Source organism: Athene cunicularia (genome assembly GCF_003259725.1).
Source record: "Athene cunicularia isolate RWA chromosome 3 unlocalized genomic scaffold, athCun1 chr3_part1, whole genome shotgun sequence".
Classification (NCBI taxonomy): domain Eukaryota; kingdom Metazoa; phylum Chordata; class Aves; order Strigiformes; family Strigidae; genus Athene; species Athene cunicularia.
The window spans coordinates 95,469,776-95,494,842 of NW_020799097.1; the positions used below are offsets into that span (position 1 = coordinate 95,469,776).

The 25,067-nt window shown below is 37.5% G+C and overlaps 1 protein-coding gene across 1 annotated transcript in view; it reads right to left on the bottom strand.

Annotated features, from left to right (window-relative positions):
- Window positions 1-2,919: 2,919 nt before the first annotated feature.
- Window positions 2,920-25,067, bottom strand: part of PRKCE (protein kinase C epsilon) — a 301,137-nt gene continuing 278,989 nt past the window's right edge. Inside the window, exon 15 of the mRNA XM_026845495.1 lies at window positions 2,920-6,150. Coding sequence (XP_026701296.1) covers window positions 6,004-6,150 — 147 coding nt within the window. The 3' untranslated portion in view covers window positions 2,920-6,003. The remainder of the gene's footprint in view (window positions 6,151-25,067) is intronic.

A 25,067-nucleotide genomic window follows, 5' to 3' on the forward strand; every position in this document is an offset into this window, starting at 1 on the left:
TAATTCTTTTCCAAATTTTGGACAGTCTTGCATAATCATTTCACAATATTTATAGTGGCAGCTTGTGTTCCATCTCAGGCTGCTGCTCTTATCTCCTGCTTCCACAGCAATGATGAGGTAAAAGGAGAGATGGAGTGGAAACTATTTTGGCACATATATACATTTCCCCAATGTGCTAAGAAAACGTTTATCTTTCTTCCCCTTCATTGTAACTAATGTGTCAAAAGAGGGATATTCAAGAACACAGTAAGAGCCTGTATTGATAGAAGGGGAGTAGAGCACGTCATGTATCTTGATTATGGAAAAATATTTGTTGCATGCAGTGTTCTAATAAGTAAGCTAGAGAAAGACAGTCTAAACATAGCTATATATAGGGCGTACAAAAGCAGTAAGAAAACCATACGGGAGAAGGTAACCATCAAAGTTTTGTTGCTAAAATGGAAGCCTGTAACAAGGCAGAATTTCACACTGTTTAAACTCCTATTTAACCTATATTCATTCTATCCTGGACACAACCCATTTTGATTATGACTGGAGAATCTAATAGAAAGCATGCATATTAGATTTACAACTGACACTAATCTGGGAAGGCCTCTGAAATAATTGAGAATAAACTTGGATTAAGAAAAAAAGATGTAAAAATGTAACAGAAACCAAAACAGAACACACCAGTCACTGTAATAATCCACATTACATCCACATAGCGAATATTACACTGTGGTGGTTTTTCACTGTGCTAATTCTACTCCCTGTCTTCAACAGGGATACAGCAGAACTAGAAAAGATTCAGAAAAAGGTGACATCGATGACCAAAAATATGGGATGTGTCTTTAGGAAGCCATTTTGCAGACAGGGGAAGACTTTTCAGTCTGAAAAAGAACTGGCTGAGGAAGGATGTATCAGTGACCTATAAAATTCTGAGTGGCATGAAAAAGGTGAATAGTAAATGATTATTTATCTTCCTTCAAAGAAAGACCCAGGCAGCATAAAATGGAATTATGACTGGGTCAGAATAAACAAAAGGAGATCACTTTTAACATAATGATTAGTTGAGCTGTGTAGCTCTTTCCCACAGAATGTTTTGCATGCCAGAAGTTGACGTTGTTCAAAAACTGATTAATCAAAAGAAAGTTAATTCAGACGTATTAAATATAATAAAGAGAAGACCATATATTTGATAACATTATGGAGTCAAACTGCTGCAAGCAGAACATCTCATGCTTTCTTGTTCTCAGGTTTTTCCATAGGTATTTTCTATTTGTTACACTTTTATACTGCTATAGCTGCAATCAAAGCTGACTTCTTGATTTCTAAGCAGTGCCAAAAGCAGGATACTTGACCTGAGTGATGTTTGGTTTGAACCAGTAGGCTGCTCACACCTTCATCTGATTACATCAATACCTTATTTATGTTACTCAGATGAAAAGTTTCTTGTTCCTAAGAGGTCCACTCTGATCCAACTCATTCTCATTTTCTCCTCATGTCTGGGATGAGGCATGTTCACCCCATGTGTTTTTAATTAAAAAATTGCTTTGCTCAAACAGTATACATAGACGAAGACCCAAATTAATTTCTGCAGCTTGAGTTAGGATATGTCCACCTATTCAATGCTTCAATTCGTTATGAGATAATTATTCTGATTTTGATCCATTTGTTTAGGTGCTTATCTCACTGATTTACTCATGTACCTGACCAGACTACTGGAAGGCTAAAACCATTTTTGACTGTAAAGTGATTTAACATCCCCTGTGTGGAAGGCCACAGAAGCAGACAGATACATACTGAGACTCTCTCCCTGAATTTTTAGTACCACATTTACAGCATGGACAGTCAATCAGACTGCAACTCATTCCTCTTAAAAAGACTGCTGTCTTTCCAAATTTTGCAGTCTGATCAGCAAGGATAAAAACTTTTCTTAATACACATCAGTTACAGCATTACAAGAAAACATGATGCTGTATTACGGAGACCAGTAATGCTTACTGTTTGCAAGATGACAATTCGGTTCTTCCTATGCTTTTAAGGTTGCAAAATGTTACACAGTTGTTTAACTGGTAAAATCTGTGTGGCAAAGTTTATGCTAATGCTGTCAACACACAAGATTTGGAAGAGCTCTTAGGCACCAAACACATTCAGTGACTTTGAGAAGACTCAGCATGAAGGAAAAAACCGGAGCTTTATGCAAAAGCTGCAATCTGAACAGAAAACATTCTTGATTTTTTTTTTTTTTTTTTTTTTTTTTTTTTTTTTTTAAAGCTAGCAGTATACCTACTAGCTAAGTATACTAACTGGAGATTGTGAACTGGAATTACTGTCAGAGTATGCTGATAGCTGATCTACTGAAACAGAAGTTAAGAATGGAAATGTAAAGTATTTAAGGTGCAAATTGAAACATGATGTAATATTGAAATTTCAGACAATATCACATTGACGGATTAAGTTAAATAATTTAATAAGATCAAGGACCCTAATTAATTAAATTTATGCATACTATTAATCCCTCTAATCAATCCAATTGAAGACTAAAGCAGTCTCACATGTTTGTAAGATCTCACTGTCCTGCTGAAGTGGGTTTTAACAATGCAGCTAAGCAGAATGCTGGCATCAGTCAGAACTCAGTAACCAGTATGTAGCTGTTAAGCAAAAAAAGTCTCTAAACTCACCTGCTTGGTGTTTTTGAGGTAAATGTTGTATTGACCCATATAAATAGTGTTCACTCACTGCTACCTGTGTGTCTCTTGGAGCGTTTAGTGCTTCACAGATGAGGCTCTTGTTAGCAAATCCTTCCTTTGCAAAGTGTCCACTCCTAAAAGAAAAGCTCACGGTATTTTTTACAACATGTAAGAAGAAAAGATATTAATCCTTCATCTTTCTTTCTTCCTCCTTAGGAAATACTCAGGAAAACTTTGGGGAAAAAAATAAGATTTAACATCACTGTATTTATTAGGTTCCGAAACAAATACACATTCACATCCTTTTGAATACAGTACATTTGGCACAGTAATAATGTTTACGATGAAATAACACTAATGAATGGCAAGAGATTCAAATTACATCCATAAGAAAAAATTCTGTACAAATAAATCCTCACAATAAAAAAAAACCTCCCCCCCAACTGAATACATTTTATATTTAGCCAGAACTACTCCGCACATAATTTAAAAAGAGGTAATGTAAGCCTTTTTTGGAGAGAAATATTTTTCACCTATGGAGAAAAATGTGTTTCCATTTTTTAATAAAGTCTATTTGGGAGGAAAAACAAGAAACAATGGATTCTTTATAATTATTATTATTAATAATAATCTTTTTGGCATTTTGCACTCATTTTACAAAGAAGGAACAGGAAAGATTTTACAGAACAGGCAGAAATGTAACAGAATGTCCATTTTTAAGAATTATCTTTAAAAAATGTTCAAGGTAAAGACAAACCTTCTGATGTAAACCCAATGCAGAGTATCTAACTATTTATATTGAAGAAATATCTGCCCATGCAACAGTTTTTATCTCCTTCACTTTTCTCTTAGCATCCTATCAAACACTGCAGGTGCTGAGGCCTTTTGAAATATAAACATTTGCTAATTATCTTCATGTTAGAAACAGGAATACAAACTACATAGCTTCCTTACAAAAGCTTTATGGGACACATATTCCTTCAAAATAAATGCTCAGAGTTTTGTGTAAAGGCCTCTTGTTGTACAAACAGTAGTGCACTATCCGATAACTTGTCTTCTTAGTCAGTCTACTCACCTATGGAAAAGAACACTTTAGCATTGTGATCAGTTCTTGCCTGGATGTCAAAAGCTAACCGTGATGAGAAATAAACAGAGCCAGTGGCGAGACACAAATTGATGGGCAGTTCTACAATATATTTCTAAAAGAAAAAGAAATTTAAACATTGAGATGATGCAATCATTAAGATGTTTCTGTGCTGGTAACTCAGCTCCAGAAGCTAGTTTCTTCCCAGTACAAAAGATCAGTGAAGATAAATTAAATTAAACTAAAGGCTTGATCCATTATTACACCTGTAGGCCAGACAACACATTAATTGATATCTCATAATATTTAATATTTTGAAATCATCATAAGAATCTATATAATAATTACACCTGAGTTTTAAAAACAAAACAAAATGGAACTGAATGTTGTCATCAGTAACAGGCTATGAGCAGCCAGACACAAAACTGACACAAACTAGCTCATCTGCTTGAGTCCAAGATTATCTCTTAAAGCCAATGATTCACACTTTGTCCACCACGATTTGTAACATTCCTTTCTCTTTCTGAGCTCTATCATGTCATAATAGAGTTGAAGAGAACTATACAAGAGATTTAGTATAGCTTAATATATGTCTACATCTTTTATAACAAAAACCTCATCTCTCTTGACAGTAACTTGAACCAATACACATACAAGAGTATTGCACATGGACATTATTATAATTATTCTTTCATAGACTAACATTTTAATAGTATGCCTGAACATGCAGCAGTTGATACCTCTATATTCAATGAATTCCACAGGCCTTGCAGCAAACACTATATACAAAATCTCACCTGTACAAAAGGCAAAAAAGCTTCTTTAGTGCCACTTTGCCAATCACAAGTATATATATTTTTGTGCAGCTGGAAATCCATGTGCAACAATTAAAATGGATTCCAATGACCGCTCACTCAGTCCAGTAAAATATATAATAAAATGACCTCAGCGATACATGTACACAAAAAAAAAAAACCCAACCAAAAACCAAACCACAGGGTACTCCTGGAAATATAAGTACATAACACTGTTAGCATATCTACAGGAGGTAACTTCACATTAGTAATATTGTCCACATGAGTTACCATTTCAATTCATACACAAAAAAAAATTTCAATTTACAACTTTCAATAATGTCAGTTTGTGAATGTTTGATCTTCAGTTTTTTAACACACTTCCACATAATGCACATGTAGCCTTATGTTGTGTCTTCTAAAAGCAGATTTCTTTAGATTTTAAACATAAAAAACAACAAACACAGTAGTATTATGGTTTTGTAAAAGTGTGCAAAAGTAACACACTGCTGAGAAAATAAATATAAATAAGAAATTATTTATCAACTTAACTACAATGGAAAAGGCAAATTTATAATGTTTATAATTAATTTTTTATGTAAAATTAACTGTAAACATTTTCAAGCTTGCCATCACATTAATGGTTCATTTAAATGGATATTAAATTTGGTAACATGGATAGTACACCCAATTGCCTGAAAAACTGTAAAATGCCTATATAAAGCTGTGTTAAAGTTCTACAGGCTTTTTATTCTTTAGCCCTTTAATAACTATCCATTATCGTATCTATTTCTTGCTTTAAATAAAATTTCAGTTATCTTTGTGACTCTTCTTATTCCTAAGAGCTTTCTGTAAATTGTACAAGGAACTTCACTGAAAGTCTTAACTGATGTGTTTCTTTTTCTGGATAGCATTATTTTAAGTTTGTACCTCACCACAATAAATTCATAATTGAGGATTACACCTCTACAAAGGCAGATTTCTTTGCTTACCAAAGGCCAATATAGTACTTATTTGTTCCCCATCTGAGTACAGATCTCATTGTAACCACCTGGGCAGAAAGAGCTTTCGCCTACTTAGCTTAAATACATAAGGACAATTATGGAACGTGATCTGCTAAATCACTTTTAATAGCATGGCTTCATTTTCCATGGAAAAGATGTTATTTTGTCCTCTGGGGAGATCTTAGGAATAAAAGAAAAGTTGCAAATACACGGCAGTGTGTTACATCTACATTTTCTGATACAAAATTATTTTGCATCGCTTTGTGAGACAGAAATTAAGAGTGCTTTCAGGTCAGAAGATAAAAGGAGAAAACCAATAAATATATACTTATTTGGGGATATGGGCTCAGGGTAAGAGAAGTAGTTCTTGATCTACTGAGTCTCAGTAATTTCACGATCTCTTCAGAATCACTTCTTGCAGCATCATTCATCTGTCAGCCTAGCGTTGTCTATGGCAGTAGCTCTTCTCCAAAATAAGAGAACCCTTTAAATTCTTCTTGATTGATTTGTTTTATAATTGTCTCATCCACTAGCGTTAATACTGGTTCTTCTCGTGTAAAGTCTTGATCAAAGTTATTTACATCCCTTTTGGTTTTCTGAGAAGAAAAATACAAACAAGGTGAATGGTAAAACAGCATAGTAAAATAAAAGTTATTCTCCCTCCTCTCCATCCCCCCTGAAAGGCTGAATTTTCTGGAATGATTGAAATAAAAGAGGAGCTACTTCACACAAAGAATAACAGACGTATGAGAGAAGCTACAGGAGCAAGTACTATAAATGAGTTTGGGAGAGGCCACAGAAGCAGTACTATAAATGAGTTCTCAGAGACTCACGGGTCTCTGACAGGTGAAGGAATAGCAATATGATGACAAAGCAGGAAGCTAAGATTAGGACTAGTTTAAAAAAGGCTTTGGCATAATAGGTGACATGGCTGTTTCCTCTTAGATTTGAACGTAATGATATCTCATTTCAGAGGCACAGAGTGAACTGATTTAATCGATTTCCCCACAATATAGCCCACTGTTTCAACTCTAAGTTAACTGTTTATATCTGACTACACTCAGCTTTAACATCAGATGTAGACCTCACAACAGCTCTCAGTCCAAAATCCTTGAGCTCCACATTTGCAACTCAGATTTACTAATGCAGCTGAATGTCATTCAGAGCACCATGGCAAAGTATGAAATTCTGTCTCCAGAGAAAACCACATCAGAACTCTTCTTTATTTCACTGGCATCAGGATTTCCCCACTGAAGTATAAAGCACCTTGCTCTTCCAGTGAAGTTGGGTCAACAAAGTGCAGCTGTGCATGTTCTGGTTGGGACAAGACATATTAACTAGAGACAGCCTTGGGGAGGCCGACTTGTTGTCCTCAGGGCACTCACAACAGTGACTATCTGTGACCACTTACATGTAAAAAAAGCCTAACAGCTACCAGGGAAAACATTCTCCATGGTCATTCCCTTAAGACCTGCACTGTTCATGTTTTCCACGTCAGCAGTGTATTTCAGGCACGTATAGGTTCAGGGAATTGGAACACGTCTCTCTTTCCTCTTTGTTTCATGAAAACTAATGATACTTAATGGACACAAAATGACACAATGAAAACTAGCTTTGTGTCCATCCTGCACGTCTGAGATTAAGAGGATATCAGAAATATCAGAATAGCTATTTGACTGGTAAAGTGATACATCACAACATACATTAATGTATTCCAAATGGGATATATGCCTCTTTTCAATGCAGGTAAATTTTCCTATAAAATATACAGAATAATGTATTTTCTTCATCAGCATTACTAAGGCACTAAACCAAACAGTTTTCTTTCTCAAAGAAAATGGTCATAACAACCTAACCTACATTGCTTGTAAGAACTTTATAGCTATAGGGAAAAAAAGGTCTATATAAATGAAAGACTATCACTTGTAACCAAGTACTTTCTAAGTGCAGGCAACCAAAAATCCACATCCTCTATCTATAAAATTCCATTAAAAGGAAAGGAATATGGACTCAACAAACATATACATATTTGGTTATATTGTTTACATTTGTAATATTTACTTTTTACATAAAGACTGGACATAAAGTGTATATGACCCGTATACTCTGAATTGCATAAAGTCTGAGGGATGTGGCTTCGGGCTTTATGTTTTTTTCCCAGTCATTTTGGCAAATACTGCAAAATAAGAACGAAATTCCATATGAATTTTTAAATGCATTACATTGGAACTATGTCTACATTCCTCTTGTTCCCCAAGTCCTACCATAGTATTTTGATACTCTCATACAATAAATTTACTACAGGAAGAGCCACTAAAGCAGAAGGAGATAAGTGAGTATTTGTAGAAAGTTGAATTCAAATTCAGAACTGTAGTTACATGCAAGAGAAACGTGACTACACTCATTCTTTAACCATCAGCTATCCAGGGCAAATAAGCTCTGGACTAGCTGAGAACAAATAACCGTATATATATATTTTTTAAGGTTTTCATACTTAATGTATTTGTGAAAAGTGTTATTTCCTTGCTGAAGTTAAAAGAATAAGATAACAAATTCCACAAAGCCTATCGAGGCAATTAATTCCCAATAGCTACTTTTTCCATAAAACCATACCTAAGATTGTGAAGGTGATAGGTGAAAAAGAGTGCAGATGAGTACATCTGAAAAACTGTTCCAACACCAGTGTACCTAAATCCCATTGATTAAAAAAACTGTACCTCCAGTAGAATTTCAAATCCCAAACACTTCTGAAACAACAAAGGTATTTGCTTAGATTTAAATGCCTAGCATGTCTTCAAGACCAAAGAAGGAAATAGAAGTTGTTATTTTCTCAGATTTATAAACAATTCCATGTCTTTTTGGCAGCATAGATGTAAATCACCCAATTCATTAACTGGACAATTATGGAGCAATCTAAGATTGCAAGGATATGCTAGCAAGCCTCTAACTAACCAACTGATGAAGTGAGAATAAGTAAATCACAGGGGACAAAAGTGAGTGGATTAAGCCATACAAGACAAAAGGTAGAGTTCATAACAAGTGCTTCTTTTCGACAGAAAGATTTATTTGAGAAACTCTCCTTAGCAACTTAGGCAGTTTCTTCCTGAAGCTATGACTATTTTGCAAGGCCCCATCTGCTAAGATGAAACAGGTCTGGCCACATTTCTGCTACTATTGCTATTTTAATGTACTTGTACTGTGAATACTCTATAGACCAACAGCATGAACCAATATCTAGTTGCAGCATGAGGGCTGAGGATGAAGGTATGAAGGGCTGTGGCTATCTCCTAGCAGAGAAGCTGAGAAAAGAAAGAAGATCTGCAAGGTAAGGAGAATATATGAAGGAAACGGTGCAGCTATTATCCCACTTTGAATATTAAAGCAATCATGAAGAAAAAAGGACAAATATTAAGATCGGCTGGCAAATGCATCATTAAAATTGCAGGGCATTCTGTTTATTTAGCCTGCAGCTCCTGAGACTTCAGGATACATTATTTTAACTTTTCAAACTTTTTCTCCAGGTAAGACTTTTCAGTTTCTGATGACTGAAGAAACTAGGGTTATTAGGAAAAAAAGAAGCCTCAAAACCACAGCTATCAACCCAAACACACAAAAATTTGATTAGGTTTCAGATGCTACTTTTCTTCTTTCTAGACTACCCAAACAGCTTGTGTTCAGTATGTGTCAATGCTATATGAGAGCAGGAGCACAGTAGCTACCCAAGAGCTTCCAACAATAGGTGCCAAATTCCACACTGCACAACTGCTCTACTGCAGGCAGCATGTAGGCAGTCTGTCTCCATCTCACAAAGCAGCAACAGTGCCACGGCACTTGTAATGACTAAAAATTACATGTCTCCCATTCTAAATCTCATCTGAAAGGTGACTTCTACATAGTGAGAGTAAGAAGGAATAGTGACTCACTACCTATTGTGCAGGAAATGTGTTGGCTAGTTGATCTTTTTTTTTTTTTTCTCCCCAGCACTGTGACAGGTCTCCTGTCTGAGCATAGTGTGATTCACTTATCCTGGGAGACAATGCTGGACTCACTTCATGTGAGTGATACGAACTGATTAGATGTAACACGTATGCTACAGAAACAGAACTCCTTGAATTAATAAATATTAGCATGATTTACTGGCCATCAAGGATGACAATGTTGAAGTCAAAGACATGTTTTATTCTATTCAAAGATTACTGCTTCTGTTTGAAGAGCTAAAGATATGGGAAATTTTAAAAGACTATCTCTTCATAAAACACCATTTAAACAGCTTTCCTAGTTGGCCTGTACAACTCTGGACAAAAGTATATTGTTTTATGAATCAAAATGCTTTTTTTCTTAAATATCTTCACATAATTACTAAAAGATTAAAAGGAACTTAATATGCTATTAATAAACACATATTAAACAGTGCTTTCTGAACTGGTTTTATTTTCACTACCATTTCAATAAAAAATTAGTTTTCTACCTGCAGTCACAGGCTCAAGTTTAAAAAAAAACTTTCAAACCATGCTTAATAAGCTTTCCAGTATCAAGGATTACCAACCTTGTCTGTTAATGATTAGTAAATGACACTATATGAATTGCAACTGTGACAAAAGAAATCTAAGCTGATGTTCGTACCACTGAAAATAAACTAAGAAACTCAGAACTTGCCATTCCTTCCATTACTCACATGAATCAAATGTGAATGACAGTAGCCTTTGGTACTGAAAAGCCACAAAAATCCTTGCAAGGAAGACCTGACAGAGGGTGTTCCAAACCAGGGAACTCAGCAAAGCTTGGGCATCTCATCATCTGAGTCGTGAGGCCAAGAGGCTCAGTGGACTCTCTTCTGTCTAATGAGGATTAAATTAATTCTCTGGCTTGGAGACATCTCTTTCTACTATTATTTATTTTCATTTAATTTGCAGAAAATCACTGAAACTCTTTCATGTCCTTTTCAAACTCAATGGTTCCACTAAATTGGGCTGGAATTGTCCAGCAAGTTCAAAAGCTACTCAGGAGGTGAAAGAAAGATGGAGGTGGTGGCTAGAAAACAACACTGCCACAAAATCTTACCTTTTGTATTTTAGTCTGATTTTCCTACAATATGCTCTTTAAATATGATGATAGGAATCCTCTTTATATCAATGAATAGATTTCTGTTTAGTTTAGTAGAATGAGGAGCTAATCGGGAACAAACAACCAATACAAGTGAGGCCAGAAATGACCATTGTAACAATGAACCAGTATGTTGGAAGAAAAAAATACTGTGTTATGATATTTTTCAGCAAGTGGACCTTTTGACACAAAGTATATACAAATCTTATCCATAATTTTCACAGCCTGAGATACTGTCAGCACAGAAATGCAGATGCAGATGCCCCTTTCTGTATCACTGAATGAAACATCTTTAACTTTACTCCACTGCAATTTTCTGCCAATAGCAGTGCTTGATGCCTCTTTATGTATTTTCAAGCCCACAGTGAAATCCTGGAGTTTGTCAATCGTTTGGGGAGCTTTACCTGTGCAGTTTCCAGTGCAGCACCTGACTGTATCAGCAGCACATCAAACACATGACCGGCACAGTAAATCTGGGCAGGAAGTTGCTGCAGCTACAGGCGCAGAGGACAACAGTACAGCAGCAATGGGACAGGTTGCAAGAGTCACACCTTCTCGTATGTATTACATGGTAACATTTAATTTTGTTCATAATTTTGCTTCAGTAAGAAATAAATTATTCCTGCGTTCAACACAGTTTCATCAAGAAGAAATTCTCAGATCAGGATGATCAGAGTTTAAATATTTTGTATTTACCTTGTCACTGATAAGATTTTCAGATTATTTTGTTCAAGACAAATGGAAAGACATCAGACAAACTGGTTTGATGCAAAAGGTTATGTGGCTAACCTCACAGATCACTGTCCTCTCATTCACTTCTCTTTATTATGATAACAAAAACCACAGCACAGGCTGAGATCACTTTGCACCAACGACTGGATCTCTTTTCATAAAGGTGTAGTAGTTTTTAAAGAGTTGAGACCAACTACAATGAGCACTCATTTTTGTACATAACTCATTCTACGTATACAGAAATTCAGTATGAATCCTGTGAAAGAAATGGGCTGAAAAGTGCACCACTTCAGGCCTCTCTTTCTGTTTATCCTGGTGATGCCTCTTCATAGTATTTGCACACCCTGAGAATCTGAATCAGTATTAGAAGTATTTACTAGAATGTCTTACTTCAGAAGGTATGAAATATATGTTATCACAATAATTTTACAAGTTACTGAATTTTTTCAACATGTTAATTGCTCTATTCACACAGAGAAGAGTTACAACAGATCAACCATGAGTATACTCAACTGAAGGTTATGATGATAAAAACGTGTTTGAATCCAAGTAGATTTTACAAGTATACCAACATTCATTATTTCCAAGCAGAAAGATTTTGTGCTCCTAGATTATGCTTTCATTAGATGTAAAGGCCATCAAATAAAAAGAAAGATGTGGGAAAAAAACCCCACTCAGTAAAGATATTAATAGATAGTGAAACAGTGTTTGAAAATCATGCCGATCTGTGCAGTCCGCAATTTAACCTGTTGCAGAAGTACACAGACACTTAATAAACACCAAGTTAATTCACAGAACTATGTATTTTAAAAGGGATCATTCATGACTCAGTAAACTGGAATCACCTTTATACTGAAACAGTATGTATCTTTCCTAGGAATGTGAAAAGAGTCAAGTAGGAAGGAGGAATAACCTAAGCAATTAGGGAGTACAAACATTTAATGATTACATGGCCAGGATACCAGCCTTAGTACTTCACTTTTGCATTCTCCTATCCTACACCAAAACCCACTACAATAAAACAAACAGCAAGGCAAACAAAATCAAATCTCTGCAGGTTCACTGACAACCGTGCCATGTTCACTGTCTGGGCAATGAACCACACCCAGAAGAAGCTGCTGTAAAACTGTTGTCCGCTATGGCCATACTTGGTTATGGCTTTAGAATGAACGAGTACACAGCACTAAAGCTATATATACCACACCTGCTTTGTTCATAGTGTGATTGCTAAAGCACAACAGTTAACTCTGTAAAGCATCGATGGAGATAGCTTTCACAGAAGCTGCAGGGGAGGTCAGCACTACAGCTTCCCACGTGTGGTTAGTCCTTTACCCTCAAGATCCATCTTGTCCATCTTATAAGGGCTTACTTCCATTAGGACTTAATCATGACATAACCACTGCACATAAGCTATGCTATGGTAGAATGTAGACATTTTTTTAGAGTGAAAAAAATTACAGGGGAAGAGTGCCAACTTCTGAGTCTCTACACTATATTTTTCCTTTATGGTAGGTTTCTCTGAGGGTTTAACTAAATGGAAAACAATTTTCTATTTCTTCGTGGGGCAGAGAGGAAATACGAGAAGAGAAGTAATGGAACTATCACATGAAAATACCCTTCATCTGCCAACGCAATTCCTATTGCAAATTTTATGATCCACTCCGCAGCACAGATTTTATATGTGTGCCTCTCTAATTCACATTATACTGGCAAGCCTCCACTGATATCCTCACCTGCTCTAAGGCTGTGATCACCAGTGTCACCTCCCCTTTCACATCCTGGAACACATCCAACATTCAGTTGTATTCTCCTGAAATTGCATTTTAAGCACTGTTGTTACAGCAGAGTCCCAGCAGTCAGGGCTGGTGCATCTGCCACAAGCTAAACCACCTGCTGGTGAATCCTCCAAAACATATGTAGAAAGCCTTTTTTGTCTTCCTGAACACTAGCACTTCAGCACAAAGGACTGGCTATACCCAGAAAATGAAGCTGACTTGCGAAGAACAGAAAAAAAAGTGATAAAGGAGAGTTGGTAAGTGTAGGGCACAGGTCACTAGAATTCCAGTAGCTTCCAGGAGACATCCCATGAATCACTGAAAAATTACCCAAACACATAGTTTAGCAGTGCACTGAGATATCTGATCAAATTTATTCTGTAAAAGGTCAGTAGATTTACTTAGCTTTCCATTCTTTAAGCAATCATAAAGACAAAGAATAAACTAAGGAGACTCTGATGCTAGTGAATAGGTGAGTGATGTAATGAAATATTTCAAGATTCATATCTCTGCCATGTATCCTGAATAAATACTGAGTGACTGACTTTCCAATGTTTTATTCTGCCTACAGTCACCTATCCCACTTAATTACAGAAAAGTAACACATTATGGAAACCTTCCTGAATATGTTATGAAATTATAAATACATAGCAGTATCTTGTGATTCTGAGCCTGCTCTCTATTGCGGTGGCATGGACATGTGCACTGTGACATTGGATGCAAAGAAACACCACAGCATGAAAGGTAATAGCAAGCATATACAGTGGGAGCATCGTTCTAAAACTTGGCTACACACTACAATGGTTTGCACTATAGGCCGTAGAGCAGGAATGCTACAGAGTTTTTGGCAAGACTGTGTTCTTCAAAATGTTTTGGGAAACTCATGCTCTTTGATGATGATGATGACGAACTCTAGCTCATTGAGAATAAAGCTTTTAGTTTGAAATGGATGATGCATATGACAGGCTTTCATACAGAGAATGGTATAGCAGGTCTCACCTTATACAAATGGAGAAAGCTACACAGTGAAGGTCTAATTCTAAGACTCATGAATTGTTAGAGATCATATTTTGAAGTCTAATGATTATTTTTAAGCCTTTGCAAAGACAGATTTAAATAAAGTTGCAAATTTTTAGAAAGCAGCTGAAGCTGATGTCTTTTTTAAAAAAACTAATGCATATAATCATATAAGTTGTAGACTGAAAAAAAAAAAAAAAAAAAAGCATTGCATAATTATGCATGAATGCCCTACATCTGCATCTCAATATATCTTATTTCCACCTTTCCTCCAGACATGGGAACAGCTTTTTTGGAACACAGTTTTATTAAAAGAGTGCAGTAACACATGGCAGAGTCTGTAATGACACAGGTTTCATTCTTGATTCTGTTACTAATCTTCTTTGAGCTTGACTAATTTTCTCCTCCTGATGCATCTAATTTTCTTCCTATTTTTGCTCTCCTATACATGGATTGTGATCTGTCTATCATTAACTATGAACTCTTGATTGTCTCTCACATACAGCTTTTTGCACAGTGGGAACATCATCTTGCTGGGAACTTAAGCTGTTATTGTGGACCTGAGAGCACAAATTCTCTTTCTTGTTCTTGTCAAATATAATCACAATCCTTCAGAGAGTCATGGACAGTCATAGGTATTAGGACACGTGTTGCCAGCATCTTTGTTGGCGACATGGACAGTGGAATTGAGTGCACCCTCAGCAAGTCTGCCAATGACACCAAGATGGGAGGGGCAGCTGACATGCTGGAGGGAAGGGATGTGCCACCCAGAGGGACCTGGACAGGCTGGAGAGGTGGGCCCATGCAAACCTCATGAAGTTCAACAGGGCCAAGTTCAAGGTCCTGCACATGGGTCAGGGCAATCCCAAGCACAAACACAGGCTGGGTGAGGAGTGGATTGAGAGCAGCCGTGTGGAGAAGGACTTGGGGGTGTTGGTTAACAAGAAGTTCAACATGACCCTGCAATGTGTGCTTGCAGCCCAGAAAGTCAACTGTATCCTGGGCTGCATCAAGAGAAGCTTGACCAAGCAGGTTGAGGGAGGTGATTTTCCCCACTACTCTGCTCTTGTGAGACCCCACCTGGAGTACTGTGTCCAGCTCTGGGACCCCCAACATAAGAAGGACATGGACCTGCTCAAACAAGTCCAGAGGAAGGACACAAAGAGGATCAGAGGGCTGGAGCACCTCTCCTGTAAAGACAGGCTGAGAATACCTAAAGGGCCTTCCAGTACCTAAAGGGGGCCTATGGGAAAGATGGGGAGGGACTCTTTACCAGGGAGTGTAGTGATAAGACAAGGGGTAATGGTTTTAAACTGAAAGAGGCTAGATTTAGATCAGATGTAAGAAAGAAATTCTTCACTGTGAGGGTGGTGAGACACTGGCACAGGTTGCCCAGAGAAGCTGTGCCTGCCCCCTCCCTGGCAGTGTTCAAGGCCAGGTTGGATGGGGCTTTGAGCAGCCTGGTCTAGTGGAAGGTGTCCCTGCCCATGGCAGGGGGCTTGGAACTAGATGATCTTTAGGGTCCCTTCCAACCCAAATCATTCTGAATCTATGATCTTCAACTCTTTCTTTTCCATATTCCGTAACTAAGAAAAGGGAATCATTGTTCTGTAGATCCTTTGCAAACATGAATATGGTGTGCATATAAGATGTGCGCTTAAAGTTTTTCATAAATATCTAGACTGAGTGTTCCTCTCATCCTACCTTCTTTAAACATATAGCTCCTGGAGCATGCTGTTGAGAGGACCAGTACAAGGTCTGTGCCTCCATAGCAACAAAATCCCTTGTACAGCAGCAAAACAACAGGAAAGATGCAGTTAATAAAGTGCTAGGATTCCTTACCATTTAAAGATGCCTTCTCTGTCCTGCTACTGAAGATAAGTGCCTACACGTCAGCTGCTTCAGTCTACCATCTGCATATTAGTGTATATGTCAAAGAAATTACATTTTACACTAGTATGCTGAGCTGTGAACACATACATTGACAAATTTTTGCTGCCCATTTGGAATGAACATCCTAGTAAGACACTGTTAACTTTACATTCGCATTACCATGGTATACTTCTAATATAAAAGGTTCTGCACGAGAAATAAACGCGAAACCAAAGCTCTTATACTCTATGGTCACCAGACTCCAGCTGCGAACGGGACTAGTCATGGACTGCCAGCCTTTGACAAGTCTTCTTTTTTTCTGATAAATTCCTCTCCACTGTCTGATAAAGAGCCAGATGCTACTGCTACTTAAATCACCTGGTGTTTTTCCACTGGCATTTAATGACATCAGAAACAGGAATGACATCAACCCAGGAATATTACTTCTTATCTACATTAATATAAAAATAAAGTATTTTTGTTTGAACGCTTAAGAATGTGCTGTAACTAATCACGATAAGATGATTTCACTCAATGGTTTAGATTACTTTCTGAAAATAGCACTGGAGATTAAAGCAGTCAAAAAGTGAAACAGAATTTGTCTTATTCTGAGGAAGCCCAAAAGGAAAGCAGGAACACTCTGGCTGCTTATCACTCCATCCCAATGGGCACCACTTAACAATGTATGTTTAACAGATGGTTAAATGAACGTAATTATTCAGTATGAAAAGATTTTAGTGCTCTTAGACCAGGACTCAACAAAATCAAACAAATACTGCTGTATCCCCAGTACAGAATCAAAAGAAGCATAATAAAATTTGTTTAACTTATAAATATTTGGGAACCTGCAGTACGGAGAGGTAGCTTTCAAACTTCTGTAATTCTAGTGTTGTGGTAATCACAGCTAAAAACAGCTGCTGCAGACACTGATGCTGAAGAGAATAAAAACCAAAACATGAAGACAACCGAATGACCAAATTCTGGGAAAACAGAACCTTTTTCACTCAAACAAACAACACTGAAATTCCTTAAAATCATCAGATCACTTACTCTTGATTTCTCTGTTATGATCAAGCTGCACCTAAGCTCCTCGAAAGCTACGTAATTACACTCTGAGCAAATTTAGTGGTTGTACTATTTAGTGCTAAGCTAGTTGAAGCTTTGGAAATCAAGGTCCTTTACTCCACTGAGGGAAGAGGCAGAAGACTTACAGACTTCTCTGCCTGCCCAGCCACATGCTAGACCTGTTGGTATGAACTATGTTGCAGGCAGTTACGGTACTGCTGTTTAAAACTGTTTACTAGAAGCTCAACTGAGATCTTGAATTTCATCACCTGCCAATAGCCAACACCTCTCAACCAGCAGCAATCTGGCTAACACTTAAAGGAGTAGCAGAAAAGTGTCACTTTTAGGAACCAGCTGACATAAAATATTCTAATTCATGATACCCTGTGGCAGAGACAGTGCACAGTAGTGGACTTCAATCATTATGGCTGTTGGTAATCAAAAGGCTGGCCCAAAAGTCCACATCCACTTTTCTTTAGTTTTTCTAAAAGATATGTTAACTGTTCTGACAAATATAGATTCCACCCTGTTTCTAAACCTTTTTTTTTTGTACACCAATATTAATCACCATGGTGTCACTCTCAGAAGAAAGCCCACTGTTTTCCTATGCCTGAAATGTCTGCAGCAAGTGGGGAATACATAATGTGCAATGTTTAACAATGGTACATGAGGGTCTGAGGTCTCAAGATCACTCCCCAGTGTTTCGTCTAAGCAGTAACACTTCATGCAAAAGCATGCAGTATAGCCCCTTGCGTGCCCACCTGCTGAATGCTCATTGCCATGCACTGATGACTGAATGGAAATATATTATGAAACTGAAGGGACACCTCAAGTTTATTAGGCCTAAAAATGGACCTACCTTGACATTTTCCCCATATTGAAGGCCTTACCTTAAAGAGGGACATTCACACTGAAGCAAACTTGAAAAGAGAGAACATTTATACAAAAAGAAATTTACTTGGCCTGTAATTTCCTATGTTCCTTTTGGTGCTACTGAATGATACTGCATTTTACAGGGCTTCTTCCCCACAGTGTAAAGGCAAAGTCATAATTCTGCATGTATGATGATACAATCCACTGTCACAAAAAAACAGAGGTGTGCCAAAAAACCCCACCAAAACAGTATCATGACTTCCCAACACCAGGTTAAAAATCCCTCGTTAAAAAGTAAAAAAATCTTTGCCTGTTAGCAGTCATGTATGAAAACAAACCTGAAGTTACAGAACTTATGTTTCAGGCTAATATATTGGAAAGTTTTCTCCAGAAACGTCGTCCCTCTTTAAGGATTCCAGCCATATTTCACAGTAAGCAGACAGTTGCTGCAGCAATTTAAACACACACCTCTCTAATTGAACACATTTTCAGGGGCCATTCAGTGAGGCACCTACCCATGAGGCAGGTGAGGCCTCTGCCTGTTTGCCTGTACAAACAGGCCAACTGTGCACTCTGTAGAGGCTGATTTGTGTTTGCTATTTATTACCCAGTTTCCAAACACTGTGGGCATCCAGCTTATCAGAAGTCATCAACAAACAAAATTTTGCCAGTTTTTCACTCATTTAGGGGAAGGGGAAAAGAAAATTCCCAGTGCTCACTGACTCCAGTTGTAACCCACAATCATTGTCTAGGACTAGAATTTTGTATTTGAGAATGATTTTATTTCAAACCTTTGCTGCAGCGCAAAACTGAAAGAGGATACATTGCTGGCATCCTTAAGTCAAGACTTAACAAGGGAGTTTAGGTTCACAAAGAAACTGCATACAGACAATGTGGCTCAGATAGTGATAACTAAGGGGGGAGGGACTTTGATAACGGTTTATGATTATCTTAGAGTTACTGGAGCTAGAGAGACGTGCAAATTACTGTAGGAAATTTGAGACTGAGGATCAAGATGGAGTCTGCTAACACTGAGGTCTGGTATAGCATAGAACACTCTTCCAAGGGAAGTGCTACACATTTAGTCAATTTAAAAGCCAGGCTGATCTTGAGCATTTGGTTTTTAACACTTCTCAGTCATATTTCTTTGCAGAACATTGCATTAAGCATCCTGAGATTACCACAGAGTGAAAACTGGGGCATGAAAAGGTTAGGTGATGAACCCTGGACCACAGCACGAGTTTCCAGAAAATCTGGTAGAAGAACTTATATATCTTGCAATTCTTGGGTCTCTGGTTTTAGCTGCTACATCAACTCTGTCCCTGAGAAGTTAGAACTGAAGAGGGAACATACAAATATTCAGAAAACGTTTTCAGTGATGTAACAGTAGGAATGGAAGAGGCTGCAAAGTGAAGGGAGTCACATTAGATGAACTAAATGGGCCAGCGGCAGCTGCTGTTGCTCCATACTGCAGGATACAATTCTGCAATAGACGATCTTGTTCATTTTGTTTCTAATGCCTTGAAGAAAGCGAGCTTTTAAAATAGAAACCCAAGAAATTATGAATGCACAAAGAAAATTAAAATAATGTATTGTTCTGTGAAAGCTGCAAGTTCACAGTAAATCATCATAATGCGATTATTTTGTTAACTTCATCTCCATAAAGCCACACTATGAATGGATTGCCACAGGCACTGATAAAGCCATTAGCGATGAAACTTTGGCTTAATTGCTAAAAAGAAATACATATGGCAAACATCTGTTTTACCAGGCTTTGTATAACCCTCCGGCTCAGAGTTCTTCAGCTTTTTCATGCTGAAGACATCTTAGTCAAAGTCTCAAATTTTCTCAGCCTTGACATTTACAACAGGGTGGGTGAAAATGCCAAGTCTGTTTGCATGCACATGTTTCAAGGGTTGACAGTGAAAAGTCAGCCTGAAAGGAGTGTGCCTGTGGTGAGACCGCCCTTGCTGCATAGTGCCTAACAGCTTCCGCTGTCTCACAGCTCCGTGCAGCACACTGAGCCAGTGTGACTAACAGCATAAGAAATATGAGAGTGATTTTATTGTGCCGGGCTAATTCATAAAAACCAAGAAAAAATCCCTCAGAGAGATGGAACATATCTCCTACGAGGGCAGGCTGAGAGGGTTGGGGTTGTTCAGCCTGGAGAAGAGAAGGCTCCAGGGAGACCTTATAGCAGCCTTCCTGTACCTAAAGGGGGCTACAGGAAAGATGGGGAGGGAATTTTTACAAGGGCATGTAGTGATAGGACGAGAGGTAACAGTTTTAAACTAAAAGAAGGTAGATTTAGACTAGATATAGGGAAGAAATTTTTCATGATGAGGATGGTGAAACACTGGACCAGGTTGCCCAGAGAGGTGGTAGATCCCGCCTCCCTGGAAACGTTCAAGGTCAGGTTGGATAGGGCTTTGAGCAACCTGATCTAGTTGAAGACGTCCCTGCTCATTGCAGAGGGGATTGGACTAGATGACCTTTAAATGTCCCTTTCAACCCAAACTATTCTATGATTCTATGAAATTGATGCTCATATGAGGTTACCACTGACTTAAGCCAAAATGAGCAACAGATTTTGGGCAGTGGTGTTCCTTCAACCCTGGCAAGTGGGACTGGGATATCGTGTATCTTTATGCCACCACTTATATGCATCTCTCTGAGCTTCACTGGCTGATGTTAGTGACATGTCAGCAGGCCAGAAGTTCAGTCTGGAAAGCCTGTGGCTGGCCAGCTGTGCTCTCAGACATGGCACAAAGAATTTTCTGCAGGGAATCCAATAAGATATGAAGAAGATTGAGGAAAAAGCAAAATACAATAACATATACCCTTGCTTCTCTGTTTTAATTATAAGCTTTGCCAGTAAATAACAACTTGGGACAATATAGGTTTCATCTATACACATTAAAGGTGAAGCAGCAATCTGTTTCAATCCCCGTTTTTAATGCATATTTTATTAGTTTGTATGGGATAGACAGAATCATCTCATGATGTCAGTAAGCAAGATCTACCACACTTACCACCATATCAATGACTTTGGTAAGAAATTAATCTACTACACCCCTGCTGTAGTTTGTAATATGGCAAATGCCCTTGAAAACGGAAATAACCAATTCAACCAAGCCAGGAGCATAACCATGGAAACAAAGAAAGATGGAGAAAAGAGAACCACTGAATACTATCAAAGCCTTTGGGGTTCTTGAGCAATAAATTATGTTGCAAACTATATACTGGTCTTACAGCTACCGATTAAGGACATTTCATTCTCCAAATGGAATAAAACTCCAGGAAGAATACATGAGACAAAATATCTCAACATAGGAATAAAATACCTCAAAGGGATTTCTGTCTTACAACAGTTGCTCTGGAAAAAAGATAAGTGTCTGCACTACAACTGTACTTATATCTTGCATATGCAAATACATATTCATGTCTGCTTTAAAAGCAGCAGGGAAGAATAGAATAATATTATTCAGAAAAATTCAAGACAGTCTGTGAAACTCTAAGAATTAGGTTTTAAGAACAGCGGAAATAATCTTCAAGAGACACTGTCAAGATCACTGGAGCTTAGGTGAAATGAATACCCTTTTCATACTTGTTCAAAAATTTACTTGATTTCTAATGTACATGCCACAGAGCTATTACTTTTTCTATAGGAGCTTAACATTTATAATAGTCCCACATGGCACAAACACTCAGTACAGTAAACCATAGTGTATATATAAAAATTAGTTTTGCACTGAAAAGTCTCATGATTCTGGATTTATGAAAGGAAGGGCTGGTAGGTAATATGTATTATAGGACTGGGCCTCAGTGAATTTTCACCCCTTTGTATTCTCTATTCCAAGTCATTAAGCTGGAGGAACAGTCAAAGATCCTTCATAGCAGGTTTCAGGGCCACCAAATCTGCTTCCATTGTCTCTACATAGCACAACCTGGTGTGGTACTCCAGTCACTGCTTAGCAATCTAAACCTCAGCCATTAGTATGAGTGCTCTGCCCAGGGCACTCTTGCAAGCCTTCAGAAAACATGGTCAGTTTTTCAAGGACCTTTTGGACTCCAGCAATTTTCATTCCAAGACTGAAAACAGTTAGAAAAGAAATTTCAGCTTCCAGAACATCATCAGAATAATCAAATCATGTATTAACTAGAAGAACATTAATGGCTTATTTGTGGTATACTAAGGAACATTTTTGCATCCATCCACAGCATGAACAAGTTTAAAAAAAAAAAAAAATCACCTTAAAAGTCTGGCTAATAAATAGCCATGCAGTGTTTCTTCCAAGTCCAGTTGAAAAATTCAGACTTAAGGCTGACAGAGCTGAAGAGACATACCTGAACTATGGAGAAGCACAGGCCTTACAGTACCATACCATATAGCTCCTCAGAAAATCTATTATGGCAGAGAAAGGATAAAAGGTAACAGAAAAGGAAGACGGCTGTGCTAACTAAGGAACTTGCATGTTTTGGGGATCAGTGGAGAGTGAGGCAGAACTGAAGCAAGGTTTGTTTCCATGCTAACACCTCCATGACCTCCCTTGGCAGATTATTCCATTCTCTGATGGGACCTCAGTGTTTGACCATTTACCCTAATGACTTTACTTGTTTAGTGTCTATGTTTTATATAGCCCAGAGCTCATTTGAATAGATCCTATGGTTTTTCTTATTTTCGAAAGTGTGTATGATACAGTAATTATAAAATTTCCCCCCTTAGTCATCTTAACAGTTGGTCAGAAAATAGATGAATACCTGTGTAAAAATATGCATTCTTGCATGAGCAAAATTTTGCATGTGCATGCAAAACTCAATTTGAATGCACAAATGACTATGTATGCATTGTATATGCTTCTTTCCTTACACATATGTACACTCACATATCACATGCAAGAATGTCTATTTTCTGACTAATAATCTGGCCTCTCTTCTCACAGCTGTTTTCACAGATCTAGGCTCTCCTGAACATAAGATAAAAATATATCTTTTTAATCTCCTTTTGATATTACAAGTTTCTTTTAAATAGTCAACAGCCCTTTATCAATGCTGAAAGAGGTTAAAAACCAGAAAACATTCAAAACACAGGTATTAGTTATGTTTTTTTCCATAGTTATTCCTTAGCTATGGAACAGTTTCACTTGTTAATCAATAAATCTCAACGCTACATCCAGGACTGAATTTAGAGTGGAACTTTCTATCTAGATTTTGAAGTAGACTTTATTTCATTAGCAGTCACCTTCTTCCATCTTTCCTTTTTTTTTTTTTTTTTTTTTCCAAAGTGAGTGCAACATTTTCTTGTATGGCAAGTATCCAAAATAATCTTTTCAGCATTTGAAATTTACTGCCCTAGATTCCTTTACCATTTATGAAGTTGCATAATTAATATTTTATTTTTGTGATCTTTCTCGCCAGCCTAGAGATCGATCTATCTATCTATCTATCTATCTATCTATCTATCTATCTATCTATCTATCTATCTATCTATATCTCACACTTTACTCTCCAATTAATAAACTGTTCAATTTTAAGAGGACAAGTAAAAATTTCAGTGTGATCTTGCTCAAAGATTTCTACACAACAACAAAATCCAAACAATTGCAAAAATTATACAGCCGGTACAAACCAGCTGATGGATCATAAACACAGTCTTAAAATATAAGGTAAACCCTTTCTAAGTGTAGAAAAGTTATCAGTACAAGTTGATAGGACCGGGTCACTGGGGAAGATATCTTAAGAGAAAGCAGACTGAGAACATGAAAATAATAGTGATGCCTGTAACACAGACTATATATTATCTGAATTCACTACAATAAAAAAAAAAAGTTCAGAAAAAAACAAGCATACAGAACTACTAGACTGCAGGAATCAAATTCGGTAGAATAAAGAAAGTTGGCATATACAATATGGAAACAAACAGTATGAAAATCCAACATTATAGAAGCAGCCTGAAGAAAAATGAGAAAAGGTGTAAAGATGTATAAAATCTCCCTAATAATTATTGAAGAGCAAGCAGCTGTCTTGAAAATTATTCAAAGGACTACTCTGAAACAATCTGAAATCACTATTAAAACTGAAATATCCAACTAAAATACCATTAAAGAAAGCAGAACAGGGCAAAAGGAACAAAACAATGAGAATTAATAAAATAGGAATGGCTTTACAGTGTAACAGCAGTGAAATAATTACCAAAAAGAGAAAGAAGCTGCACCGAGAAGGTAGAAGGTATTTATACAAGCAATAAATAAAAATATCTGACATACTAAATGCCTCCTGCCTTTCAAGAAGAACTGTCACACCAGGAATACTTACAAAAATAATAAAGCCTTTGTAAAGGGACTGAGCATCTCAATCATGAAAACAGCCAATGAACGGACTAGATGTCAGGAAGCTGGGACTTAACTAGATGCAGGCATAAAGTGAAAATAACTTTGGAATTGTGCATCCTGATTTGATAACTGTATTACCAAACCACTGATGAATACTGATCAAAGCAACAAAAATTACTGTGAGATGAAAGGCCAAATACTTGTGAAAATAGGAAGAGAGCTACACACACGCAACTCAGCTAAATACCAACTAAGGCTGTCTGTAGCTATGTGAAGGCTGTGGAACCTGACTGGAAAGCAGTTAGTTACAGTATTAAATAGGCTTCAGATAGATACTAAAGGGGCTAATTTGGGGTTTACACTTCCTGCAGCAGTGCAGAGACTTCTAAGCCAGCTCAGGCACTCGACGCAACCTGGCTGCAACCTCCAGAGCAGAGCTGGGCAACAGGGTAAGTGAGCCAGCATGCCCATCTGGCTGCACCCTTTCCAGGAGAGGGGCTGGCTCAGGCATCCTTCTGCCTATAGCTATCACATTACAAGGTTTCCATTCTCCAAGAAATATATTAAGAAAAACTTCCCCATATGATAACACTCTATCTTACTATTACTCCTAGGAACACATTCACAAGGGCTAACTTTCACTTACAGTTGTCAGTCCCCTGGGTCTCTTTCTGCATAGCTAGAGAGACAGACTTCTCCAAGAGTGGATTCAGAGGAGCTACCTCAGGCTCCTGTTCTGGATGG